The sequence below is a fragment of the Anopheles merus genome, chromosome 2R (assembly GCF_017562075.2).
Source record: "Anopheles merus strain MAF chromosome 2R, AmerM5.1, whole genome shotgun sequence".
In the NCBI taxonomy this organism is placed as follows: Eukaryota; Metazoa; Arthropoda; class Insecta; order Diptera; family Culicidae; genus Anopheles; species Anopheles merus.
In genome coordinates, this window is record NC_054082.1 from 396,689 (window position 1) to 409,223 (window position 12,535).

General features: G+C 42.3%; 2 protein-coding genes across 7 annotated transcripts; one reads left to right on the forward strand and one right to left on the reverse strand.

Moving 5' to 3' along the window:
• Positions 1–226: 226 nt before the first annotated feature.
• On the reverse strand, positions 227–1,963 carry LOC121589806 (D-amino-acid oxidase). The gene is made up of 4 exons (XM_041908978.1): positions 1,680–1,963; positions 1,088–1,597; positions 804–1,003; positions 227–438 (listed from the first exon to the last, which is right to left on the reverse strand). Exons 1-4 carry the CDS (start codon positions 1,877–1,879, stop codon positions 296–298), a joined length of 1,053 nt encoding a protein of 350 aa, XP_041764912.1. The 5' UTR covers positions 1,880–1,963; the 3' UTR covers positions 227–295.
• Positions 1,964–4,467: 2,504 nt separating this feature from the next.
• On the forward strand, positions 4,468–12,021 carry LOC121589803 (putative gustatory receptor 2a). Of its 6 annotated transcripts, XM_041908969.1 has the most exons (7): positions 4,468–5,282; positions 5,367–5,632; positions 10,394–10,550; positions 10,868–11,047; positions 11,328–11,396; positions 11,487–11,573; positions 11,659–12,021. In XM_041908969.1, the coding sequence occupies exons 1-7, from the start codon at positions 4,890–4,892 to the stop codon at positions 11,764–11,766; spliced, it is 1,260 nt and encodes a 419-aa protein (XP_041764903.1). In that variant the 5' UTR covers positions 4,468–4,889; the 3' UTR covers positions 11,767–12,021. The 6 variants fall into 6 exon arrangements, with proteins under 6 accessions (XP_041764903.1, XP_041764907.1, XP_041764906.1 ...); XM_041908973.1 differs by lacking the exons at positions 4,468–5,282; positions 5,367–5,632 and adding an exon at positions 5,937–6,696; XM_041908972.1 differs by lacking the exons at positions 4,468–5,282; positions 5,367–5,632 and adding an exon at positions 6,703–7,380.
• The last annotated feature ends 514 nt before the right edge of the window (positions 12,022–12,535 follow it).

Here is a 12,535-nt window from a genome sequence, read left to right on the forward strand (position 1 = left end):
TCACCACCAAATCATACAAAATCATAAAATGTCGTATATAGAGAATCTAACTCAAATGGCCTGAAAGATATAGTTCTAGAAACTGTATTCAAATATAATACATAAATATAAATTCAAACAATATAGTTATAGAAATAGATGGATAGTACTATGGTAATGGATACAACAGTTTAGCTTTAGATGAGTTAAATATAATCCGACAAAAGGTGGCGTAAGAGCAAATAGCTATTTTTGACTTTGTTGTTTTATTTCACTTACAGCATACATATAACTTTGAAGCTAAGTTACACAAACACTACAACTTAGATGTACTGGATTTGCTCCAGCCAAGGGTACTGCTGATCTCAACGACTTCTTTGGCACAGCCCCAACAGAGTGTCACTCCGCATCCACCGTGTCCGTAATTATGAATAATCGGAACGGAACCCTTTTGATCATCTGTGGATGAAATAGAAAACATAGATTATCATCTGGTAGTCTGGCCCGCGCTGCACTAGTTTTGCCCTAGTCTGATGTTAAAGAATCACACCCACTTTTAAACAATATCATTAATGGCAAGTAGATGGAAAACAATCATCGTTCATCCCCAGCAAACAAGTACCTTCGCATCAACTCGGAGGTTATCAGTGAAATAGCTTGCGGTTGTTTTTTTAGTCGTGTTTAAAAAAATGAATCGGCTACGTTGCAATCTTGTTGGCTAAACATGATAACCTTAGCCAAGCCTCATCGTTTTCATGAAACAAGAGTTATTGGTTTGCAAATGCGAATGATGCGTGAAACAGAAATCATGAAAATATTTTTACCTGATCGATAGTGTTCCATTTCCAGGCGCACGCTGTCCCGACCAGGCCGCAGGCCGACCCATTCATTCGTAACACTTGCATTACGCAGACTGGGCAGCATTCGTTCACAGCCATCGAATATGAATCGGCTGTCGTCTCGTTTGACGTTACGGTTAAAGTCGTTCATTTGATGCGTTCCACCCAATATTACTGTCTCGCAACTAGGGAGTTGAATGAATGGAATCCTATTATTTTCCACTGATCGGAGCTTTTCTTACCGGTTGTGATAGGGAAGCGAATCTTACTTGGGAATTATGTAATTACCATCATCACTGTCATCCAGAATGATTTCGTAAATCCATGGAGCACTAACCCGAGCTACCTGACCTCGGATCGGAAGCACTGCCTTATCGCTCGCCAGCTCAAGCGAACCAAGGCCACTACAGTTGACTATCAGATCCACGGGCCGGTTAAGAATGATTTCATCAAAGTTACGTACTTTGGACGCCACGAATTTTCCACCAACCGCAATAAAACGATTAAATAGGTATGGCAACAGGCCGGATGGTTCACATGTGAACGTGGCGAAATGATAACCACCGGTGTACGATCGACCGTGCTCATTACTGAGTCGCTTCAATTCCGGTTCCTGAATCTTTTGGCACCCGAACACTATTTCCTTCCACGCCGGCTCCGGATATCCATTGGGATCGGTCGTAAGCCTCATGCACGGTTGTAAGCAGACACCAATCTTTCCGCCGAGCCCATTCTTCCACAGCTGATGGAAAAACGTGTGCGTTTCACTGGACCATTTTCTACAAAAAATACACATTTAAACATGTTAAACACACTGTCGGTGGGTTTGCTGGTACAGCGTTTGATGGCAATGATTCTTACACTATTTTATGGTCCGGTGTATTTCCGCAATAGTAAGGACCCCATAAACCAGCCGATCCGTCGCCTGTTGTGTTGGGACTAACATTTTCGGATATCAAAGTCACATTAGCCACATTATAGTAATGTTCAGCCAACTGCACTGCAACACTAAGCCCACTTACACCAGCACCAATGACCACGATTTGCTTCATATTGCCCATACACTTTTGCTGAACTTATTATACTATACTTCCTTGTGATGCGATCGTTCACACTGTACTGATTGCACCGGTAAGAGGAAAGAAGTATTTTAAATCCAATCACCATGCCGTTATCAATAGTGTTGTGATTTTTCATAAGCAAGATTCACGACTGTTTACCCCACGCTCCTTCCTGCTTACTTTCTTGCGCTCCATTCTTTTCACTCATTATGAGGCGATAAGGATTAGCGCTGTATAGAAACGCGTGAGCTAGAGTTATCTGGCAACATTTTGATTATATTTACCATCCGGCAATAGTATTGCTTAAGCATTCAAGGTCTGTAGACAAGGAATTTTCTATAACGAGAAGTACGTGCGACTTTTGTAGATCTTACGAGAAGCATAGATTGTTGGATGAAAGGCTGATAACTGAGTAGCTTCCAATTGCCGTGCATCATTCCAACCGAAGGGAAGCATACTACGTACTACGTACGTGTTAGCTGATTATCCTGTGTTACAAATCTTTACACGCTGCAAAATTATTTTATCCATGTCATTTGTCACAGCAGGGGAGGGAATCAAATCGTTGTGGTTATTCTCAGTTAAGGTAGTGTGAAATGCTTCATTTGTACACGTGTGTGAAATCTTACTGCACTTGACATTCACTCGATTTGAAATAATTGGTGTCACCTTATAGAAGAGTAATGCAACTTGCCTATGCCCGACGACAGTGCTAGGTTTATTGACGGCTGTCCGTCGGTAATGCTTTTGAAAAGTATTGAGAAAATATCCTCCCTGGTTTCGTTGGTGCAAACTGGTTTGCCGTTTGGCAAGAATGCAAATAGAATTGCAGTACCGTTCGGTCGATGTATGGGGAATTCTCATTTCGTCACTGTCATTCGTGGACTCATGAAGTGGGACCAAGCAGTAGGAGTGGTGTCAAGTGGCTGAAGCGCTTAAATAAGAACATTATCTAATTCTCCATCTGGGAACAATAAAAGAGAATTATCGAAATCGAGTTCATCGCAGTGAATAATTGATTAAATTGTAATGTACCATTTATGTAGTTCCTCTCGGGTTCACTCCCTTCTTCTTCCCAACTGCTTAGCGTTCGACTTTCCACTCCACTGCAGCACGATCTTATCTCGTTCGAACAAACTTTCTGTGCCGGTAGTATTCATTGGAAGGATCGCAACCAAGGGCTCGGAAGCACTTCTGTTGGGATGTGTGGTGCCTTGAATAAAACATCCATGGCTGTGACAATCTCTGCGGTGCTTTGTCGTGTCGTCGTCATCGAGGTTTCCCGTAACCCGAGGGGTGATGTTAATGCGAAAGACGTTCAGTGAACATTGGGTCTTAATGAGCTCCCGGATGGTTGCCTCGATGCCATAGATGGCATGGAGGGCCCGATTGAATGTGGCAAAGGGCAAAAGGCACATGGCAGTTGGCAAACTCATTGGAGTTGTTATTAAAGCACAAATTTATGCAAATAAATTTTTGTCGTTATCCGGGTTATCACATGCAAGTCGAGCAGAAGTGTAGAACAGTCAAGTGATATGCTTCAAAATATTGAAATCATTGATTTCTGCAAAGCGTGGGAAGGAAACAGTGTTAGAAAAGGTAAGTTTTTGCTATCTCAAAATATTTAACATATTTAGCCCCTAATATTTAACAACATGTATTAGAATCGTTCAACCATAACATATTCAGTAATATATTTTGTATCGTTTTATATTTAATAGTAACTTATTCTCTTATTAATAAATACCAACATAAAGAACTGATAGAGAATGAAAAGGTATCTATGATTAGCAGACTTGAATAAGGTGATACCGTTTATAAAACATAATTCAGCATGTTTTCTAATCAGTAAAGAATAACAACATTTTCATCCATTGACGAACAATTTAAAGCAACGTTTAAAATGTCACTGGTATGTTGAATTTATTTACAATCCTAGGTGAATGTCGAATACTATTACAGTGATAGTAGACCCTTAAACTCATAGTCAAACATAGTAATTAGTTGATATGCACAAAACTTGTTCCCTGTGCTAAAAAAAAATCTAATAAGAGCATTTAAAAATTCCTTACGAAACTCTCCTATGTGGCTTGAGACAATCTTCTCGAAACAGTGGAATCTTCGTTCTGGACAACCCGTTGTCGTAATTACAGTGGGACCGAATTCAATTTAAACTTTATCCTGTTTCACATCGTCATGCCTAGCAGAATGGGTAAAGTGTAAAACTCGGAAACTTTCGCCCCTTTGGAGTGATTTACTGTCCTGTCTCCCCAGTGCAGGGTATGCACTGCACTGCAACGGTTTTGCCAAATGGTTTTGTTTCTTTCAATGATGAAAATTGTCTTAAGTTTTTCTAGAATGCTTTGGAAAGCGAGAACTGACTTGCCTATGTAACAAGCGGCCTAACTTCGCCTAATTGCCGTTTTCATTTTCCAGCGAGTTGAAAAAACATTAAAAGTTTTTTTTATCTTTGTTGCCACAACAACAATTGCGATGTTGGTGCGATCGGCGCGATTCAAACTCTTCAACTGGTCACCAATTGATGAGATAAATGTAACAGGATTGTGAGTGGTAAGTTAACTATTTAAAGCTGAAAAAAATAACTAAAATTATCTTATAATTGCCCTATATAAAACATCAATCTTGCCATCTTACAACTTCAAACGAAAGATATAGATTCATCCACAACAACCATTTGGGACAATTGATGCGTATGTGTTACTTAAAAATAATGCGTTGAAATAGCAAAGAACAACATTACTTTAATGAAAGCTTCACGCATATTAGCAAAAAAAAAAGTTTCAATCTGTAGGACTGCTAGGGAGTTGTGTTTCTACAACGTTCCGCAAAACAACATGTATGATTAATTTATGAGGCGTGGTAAATTGCGAAAGTCGGCTCCATTCTCGGGTATGATCGGGAGCAGTTTCCGGAACGATTAACCTCCTTTACAGACACCCACTGTTGGATAAAGTGTCAGTCTCAATTTTACACCCGTCCTGACTGGTGGATGTACCGTCGCAGTGTCGCAGTGGTGATGTTACTAAACGAGTCACTTAATGTTTACAGTTCCATGGAAGTATTGTACTGGATTCTACGACTGTTCGGGTATGCTCCGTTCCGGCTACAGTTGGATGCAGACACACCTGACCGGGATGCATTCGGAATCTGGCGGACGAAACTATACACCATATCTTTCGGATTGGCATATACACTAGCTTATATAAAATTTATCTCCGAACTAAAACACACCGGGTTCTCCGCATCGATGATCGAGGGCAAAGGCGAACGTATGTATTTTACTATCAATTTTTTCACCACCATGTATGGAGTTGTGAATGGTTATGCTGTGCGAGACAAAATTGAAAAAATGCTCTACAAGTTGCATGTCGTGGATCAAAAGGTAAACCGGTTGTACAATTTTAATAGCTGGAACCTACGTTCTAAGTCATGTGTATGAATTAAGTTAAGTCATGTGTTTGAATAGATCAGCCAATGGAAACGCAACGTCGATCATCGCCGATTTTATCGAAACGTTTGGGCCGGTGTTTATCTGATTACAATCGTGTTGTTGATCTACATTTATGGTACTATCATCACTTGTCAGCTTCATGAGAACTCGTGCAACATGCAGATTCTGTTCGTGTTTATTTATTTGCTATTCGTCAACTCCTACGCATTGATGATGTTGCAATGCACCGCGTTTATGGAAATAATTAGGACAAGATACAAGCTATTAAATGGCTGTTTTCGGTACGTATAATAGATTATGTTGATGTCATGCAAATTAAATTACATAAAACGCTAGCAAAAACCGTCAAATTTAAAAAAATGCAAAACGTGTATCATTTGAATCTTTTTTTTTTCTTCTATCGTAGCACGTCCATATTTAAATAGTTTGTTTAGCCCAGCTGAAAGATCTGTTTATCGTAGCTGTTAATGGATTGATTAATCGTCTTCGATACGTTAACCAAGGTGGCTTTAGTCATGGTATACAATAAACATTATCATCACCATAGGCCATCATCTTTGTAATATTTGGAGTTCCAGTCCAGTGTATCGATCGGCCAGTTTCCGGTTAGACGAAAACGTGCACTTGTTTAACGCTTAACATTCTGCTCCACCGTTGCTTCGTTCTACAGTTTCAGTATGGTTTGCATCGTCACGCGTTAAGGTGTGCCATTCCCAACGATGGATAGCTGTTTGGTTGTTCAAAACGTTCACGATACATTTCGTCCCTTCTACTACCTGTTGAAGGTCACTGGATTGGCGCCATTTCGTCTTAACTCACAGCCGTCCAACGATAGAAAAGAGTTGTATTATGCTTTCGGTTACTCCGCGAGCTTTATCTGTGTATACTCGTACGCAATCTATGGCTACCTCTTTACGACAAATACGGGCCATCTGTATATTTCAAAAATCGTAGCCGTCATGGAAAACGGATATATGTTTTGTGAGTTTATGGTGACAAACGTAGCGATCATTTTTGGTTTAGTGCTTCGAAATCGTGTGCTTGAGATTTTTGTACAATTGGCTGAGATTGACGAGCAGTTAAACGTCCTGAGGCAACCGATCGAACACAACAGACAACATCGCCTACTGACAGTGCTCTGTAGCATTGTTTTAGGATCGTTTCTATTTCTCCTTCTGGTGACGATTTCAACTGTGACGTCACGCCTTGAATCGTTCGCCACGCCTGCTCTCGACGTGGCGGCGTTGGCGATATCGAGTTTCTGCTTCCTTCTGCAAATAGTACAATTTACTGTGATGGTGCTACTCGTGCTGTCGCGATACCAGGCGATCAATGAATTATTTAGGTGAGTTAGAACGAATTGGTGATCAAAATGTCTAGTCTGTTCGATGTCGTTATTCGGTGAGGACGCCCTGGTGGCGTACGAGACTTTCAGTGTGCTGTTGAAGTATCTCGGTGTTAACCCTCCCATATCATGCGATCGCAAACGGACACGTCTACCCTATCGATGCGTCAACATTTTGTCAATCGTACTTTCGACTCTGTTCTACGGGTATCTACTGTTTAGCATCTCATTGGATTCTGGTGTATTAAAGGCCGGCATAAAGTCGCTTATTGTTACCCGCATGCACGATCTGTACTTTGTGCTACGCTACATCACCGTCATCGTGGTGCAAGTGCACGTTCTGAACAATGGAGGCGAAATAAATCGATTGCTTCGGGCGCTGAACAGCATCTCAAACGCAGTGACACTGCTTGCCAATCGCAAAGGTGTATCCAGCAAACTACGATTCTTCGGAACGGTCCGGTTTGCGAAAGGGTTACGCGTGTTTTCCCTGTCGTATCCATTTGTTTGTCTCGCCATAACGTTCACGATACTAAAATGGTTAAATTGGAACCAGCTTATTGGCCATGTGTTTCAGTTTGTGCGCTTACTGTACTTCACAACATACGTTCATCTCTGGCTACAGGCGACTTTGGCGGCGATGTTGGTCCTGTCGCGATATGAAGCTCTGAAGGATCTGTTCGGGTAAGAAATACCATACACAGTATGAACGTTTCTGCGTATCACAACAAGAAAAAATCGTATGCGCAGCATAATAATTAATTGCCCTCTGCCGTAAGCATAACGTGTGAGTGAAAACAGGCTGTTAAATCTCATCCACGAATATCCTCTCGGATCCTCTATCCGAAATAAATCATCCTCTTGTTCTTGTTTTTCATTATCGCGCATCGTTTTCTGCGCATGGTAAAATCATTGTTTATCATTCTATAGTGCTATTGTTTATTTTGGATCAAGTGATCAATTTGGCAATGTGGATGTTTCGGTGGTAAAGGTGAAGCATCTCGGTTCAGTTTGATTGAAGGTGGATAACACGTAGTATGTACCACGAGGCGATGATCCATAATTTAGCTAGCAAGCAAGTTTAGCAATATGCGTTGGTTTTCGGTGAACAGTGTATACGAAACGGTGCAACCGTTTATGTTCCTGCTTGGGTGTTTAGGATTGGCACCTTTCGGGTACAGGTTAGGAATGAAACCGGTGAATCGTTACCTGGAGTTCTGCTATGTGCTAGTGTATGGTGGAATGTATACCTACGCCCTGTACTCGTTCCTGTTCGTAGCTAATGTGACCGATTTTCACCTATCGCTGATCATTGGTACCATAGAGTGCATCAATCTTAGCTGTCAGTATCTAACGATGGTATTTGCCATTGTGTTTGCGTGGATTGTAAAACACCGAATATCTTTTATTTTACAAACCCTGCAAGAATGTGATGTACAGTTGAGCAAATTTAGTTCACCGATCGACCATCAAAAACTACATATGAAAGTGTCAATGCTGGCGGTTGGTATAGTGACATCGTACATGTTACTACTCGCTATACACCTGCCATTGATTTTGGAGCTTGTACCTCACATCGAACCATCGCTGAAGGAAATACTCCCTTCTGCCATGTTTGGGTTGTGTTTTCTGTTACAAATTTGTCAATTTCTCTTATTTTTGCTGGTACTGCACGATCGATATTGCGCCATCAATCAAGCATTCAGGTAGGTGAAATTTGATCAACCGTTCCATTTAATTAATTACCGCTTAAGCCGGACATTGTCAATAAAGGTTTTGTTTACAGTGAAAAAACATTTCGGGAAAAGCTGTTATTGGGGTTGATGATTCTATTAAGAGTTTGCATAGCGCTTTCAACAACACCGTCAGTGAAATGTTGACTTCGAACGAGGACGCACTAAAGGCCTTCGAGTGCTTTACTTTGGTGGTTAAGTGTCTTGGACTGTATCCACCGGTGACATGTAGTAGGAAACGAACATTACTGGGCTACAAGTTGTGCAATTTGTTGGCCATAGCGTTCTCGGCCACTTTCTACGGATTTCTGCTACTGTTTCATTCTCTCGATTTGGAAACGATCAAGCTCGGTTCGGGATCACTCATAACGTCGCGAATGCACGATGTTTACTTCGTGTCGCGCTACTTGACGGTGCTGGCCGTGCTATTGCATTCTTACATCAACCAGAATAGTGTGGATCAATTGTTCGGCTCTCTTAACGAAGTGTCAAGTGCATTAGTAAATCTAAACACAAATCATGCTTCCGAGGGCTCGATTAGTTACTTTGGAACGCAAAGGTTTGCACGGCATCTGCGCTGGCTCATGCTGGTGTATCCACTCATGTTTGTGTCAATGACGGGCTTCGTAGAACGCTGGTTACCGCGCTTTGGAGTACAGGTGCATGCGTTCAATCTAGTCCGGTTCCTGTACTTTTACTCGTACGTTCATCTTTGGGCACAGGCGATTTTGACACTGTTTTTGGTACTATCACGATATATTGCCCTAAACAATTTGTTCAGGTAAGCAATAGAGTTATAAATGGCTCCCAACCTTAATTCGCGACTTCGCTTTCACCCTACTTCATTTTCACGGCAACCGAGGACTAAGAAGAATTGTAGCCACCCCTTACCATTGGGCAAACAAAATAAATTGACTCGTTTGAGGAGCAGAAGGAGCAATCCATCCTGAGAAAGGAGTGGCGCCGTTTGGTAAAAGTAAATAGGGAATACTAATAAAATGGATACAATTAATTGATACACATGCTACGAGACAGGTAACATAATCAACCACACCTTAGTTTGTTCCGGTCACGGTTGATGGTGTCGTTCGTTCCCAAATCTCTCGGTCCGGCATGCATGTCAGTGAACGTTGTGTGAGCCCGGAGAACGGAACAGTATCGCTTTTCAAGACCGTGCTACAAAATGGTGTATAAAGTGCTGCAAAAATTCAATACCTCTAGCTCCATCGAAGCTTTCCAGCCATTTCTGCTGTTGCTGAAGTGTCTAGGGTTGACGCCATTCTTTTCGAATGCCTCCAACAGGCGTTTGCTTTCGGTGCTCAACGTCATCATTCTGCTGCTCATTGGCACGCTTTACATTAACGGGCCCTGTCGGCAAATTCGTAAGGACATGCTCCGCTTCCAGTCGTCTCCGCTGGCTGTGAACAGTCGCATCTTCACGTACCTGATGGGGACGCTAGTGTATCATCTGACCATGCTTATAAACTTTCTCCATCGTCATCGGCTGCGGGAGCTGTTCCAGGCGTTCGTCAACATTGATCGCGAGCTGCAACAGGTCGGAGTGAGGATCAACTACCGGATGCATCGTTTTCTTATCACTGCCGGCATGGTGTGCTTTCTGAGCGGCATCTTCGTAACGTCCGCACTGGTCTATGCGTACAAAATTACCGTCCTGAATAATCAGCCCAACTTCGACGGTCGATGGTATTACAACATGTTCTCCTTCGTCTACTACAATGCCGCCTTTCCCACCATCACGAGCTACTTCGCCATCGTGCTTTGGTTCCTGCTGGTGCGCTTTCAACGATTGGCCATGGCAATTAGGTTGGCAAGTTCAACTACGACCCTTCCTCTCATCATCAAACCGAAATCCATTACAGATGCATTGAGCAGCGCGCGTGTTGGTAAGAAAAGCATTCCGCAACGTGACTGAATCGTTCTCGCTGTTTGGTTTCTCTTTACAGAATGTACTTTCCAACGAGTCCGTCGGCCGTGGGAAATCCGAGCGAGTTTGCAATATGCAGCGAAAAGGAACAGATTAATGTGCTGAAGCAAATCAAGATCCTTCACGACAAACTGAACGACGTGGTCGAGCTCGTTAATTATTGCTTTTCAGTGCAGGTAAGACTGCCCTCTTGGCAATTTTGTCCCATTTCTTTGGCGACCCGAACGAGGTCTTCCCTGCTGAGTGCCTAAGATGAAGAAAATCCGTAACAAAGCATAAGGACACGTTTCGGCAGGTCTGAAAGAATGCTTACCGAAGCGTAGCGTGTCCGAACGCTTGAGCATAACAGTACATGAACACACCGACGACACAACAGTGTAGGTCACGAATTTGCTAACTTTTGCCACTTTAACTGTGTTGTTTCTTTATTTTCACCTGTGTGCGTCGTGCGTCTGCTGCTTCCTTCGATGTCGTGTGCATTGTTATTCATCAGATCACATTTTGCGTTGGATTGTGCTTCGTCATCGGAGTCGTCTGTTCGTTCGGACTGTTCCGGGCGTTCATCTATCGTAACGAGCTGTTCTACATGGGTGTGCTGAACTTCATCTGGTACATGTACTATCTTTTCTTTGTCCTGTTTTTCATTGCCGTCGGTAGCAAAATAACACGCGAGGTAAGACATCTCCAATGCCCAAGACTTTCATTACTACAGCAACTTGCGAAGGTTTTTTGTTTCGTTTCTCAAACGGAGAAGGCACAAAGGTGATTAATTTGTCTTAAGCAGAGCGTTGAGTGTGGAATTTGACTCGGAGGAACATGAGCTAGTTCCAATGATTCCTAAGTTATCCGAATTAATAACTAATTGCCAGTACACCATGTTTGTTTAGTTTTTTCTTCTGTTTACAACAGAAGTCTTTTTTTTTTGTACTTACATAAATGCACTCCTCTTTCAGGGCAAACGAATCGGTATCCTAGTACATAAAGCCATCAACTGTTCGTCCTCCTCGGCAGTGATAAATGAGGTATAATGTTGTGAGGGTGCAAACATGATGCTGCCAGTATGCAATGTACCGTGTGCGTGGATAATATTAATTCTTTATCTTTCTCGTCAGTTGAACCTATTTTCACAACAGCTGCTACATCGAAGCCCGGTCATAACGTGCGGGTTGTTTGTTTACGATTGGACACTCTGGTACACGGTACGTAAGCGTGTTTGCCCGTCATAATGGACTCCCGTTAGTCTTAATCTACAGACCTAAACTAAAGTAAGCGCTATTTTTGCAGATGATTGGCGCCACAGCAACGTACCTCATCATCTTAATTCAATTCGATGTCTCGTTTCCGAACTTGGTCAATGTCAACGCCACGGCAGTGTACCGAGGCAGCACCTAAGGCTGGCCGTATCGACACCAACGCTAAAAGACGAGCAACTTGATCATCACCGCTGAATCTAGTGGGTAGCAAACTTTTCTAGGACAAGTGATTCTGATCGTAGAAGGAAACATTCTTGCTAAAGCTCTTCGACGAAGCGTTCATAGAATCTCTGATTTAACGTGCATGTGCGTGTATGTGTGTATGTGTGTGTGTTTACTTTGATGCTGAAATGAAACAAAAAATAAAACAGGGCTAATCTGAACAGCCAGTTTGGTGAACTTGGTGTAGTATATTGTGTGGCACTTTTCTTTCCTCACATCCGCCTCACTTTGGTCTACAATCTAGACACGCAACCACCAGCCATTAGGCGTCTCCATCGTTGTTTTCTTCTGCGTTGCACCTACTCACAATTGCCGGCAAGCATAAAACGGTCATTGTTTGTGCTCTCAGTAACGTGTTTGAGTGCTACTTGTTAGCAAAACCACTTCATGTGCCAAGTTCTAGCACAGGAGCATGGTAGGTGCGGGCGGTTGATGGCGCCATGGTAGTAATTTGAATTAACCATCAACAACAGCTAGGTTTCAAAGTCAATTGCTGCTTCTTTTGGCAAATATTTACGCACTGTCAAGCTTGAAAATTTGGCACTGAAACCATTAAGCACTACTCGAAGCACACAAAAGCAACATAGTGACATCATGGTGACGAAAGTCGTGTCCTATTGGATCTGTTAGAAGGGTTTATCGTAGCATCCTATTAAAGTATCTAACTTTCAGTTCGTACAAGAATC

Coding starts and splice junctions, on each gene's coding strand:
- LOC121589806 (XM_041908978.1), bottom strand. CDS start 1,879: ATGGGCAATATGAAGCAAATCGTGGTCATTGGTGCTGGTGTAAGTGGG. Junction 1,598..1,679: donor ACACCGGACCATAAAATAGT/GTAAGAATCATT, acceptor TATTTTTTGTAG/AAAATGGTCCAGTGAAACGC. Junction 439..803: donor AATGGAACACTATCGATCAG/GTAAAAATATTT, acceptor TTTCATCCACAG/ATGATCAAAAGGGTTCCGTT.
- LOC121589803 (XM_041908969.1), top strand. CDS start 4,890: ATGTACCGTCGCAGTGTCGCAGTGGTGATGTTACTAAACGAGTCACTT. Junction 10,551..10,867: donor ATTATTGCTTTTCAGTGCAG/GTAAGACTGCCC, acceptor GTTATTCATCAG/ATCACATTTTGCGTTGGATT. Junction 11,048..11,327: donor GTAGCAAAATAACACGCGAG/GTAAGACATCTC, acceptor CTCCTCTTTCAG/GGCAAACGAATCGGTATCCT.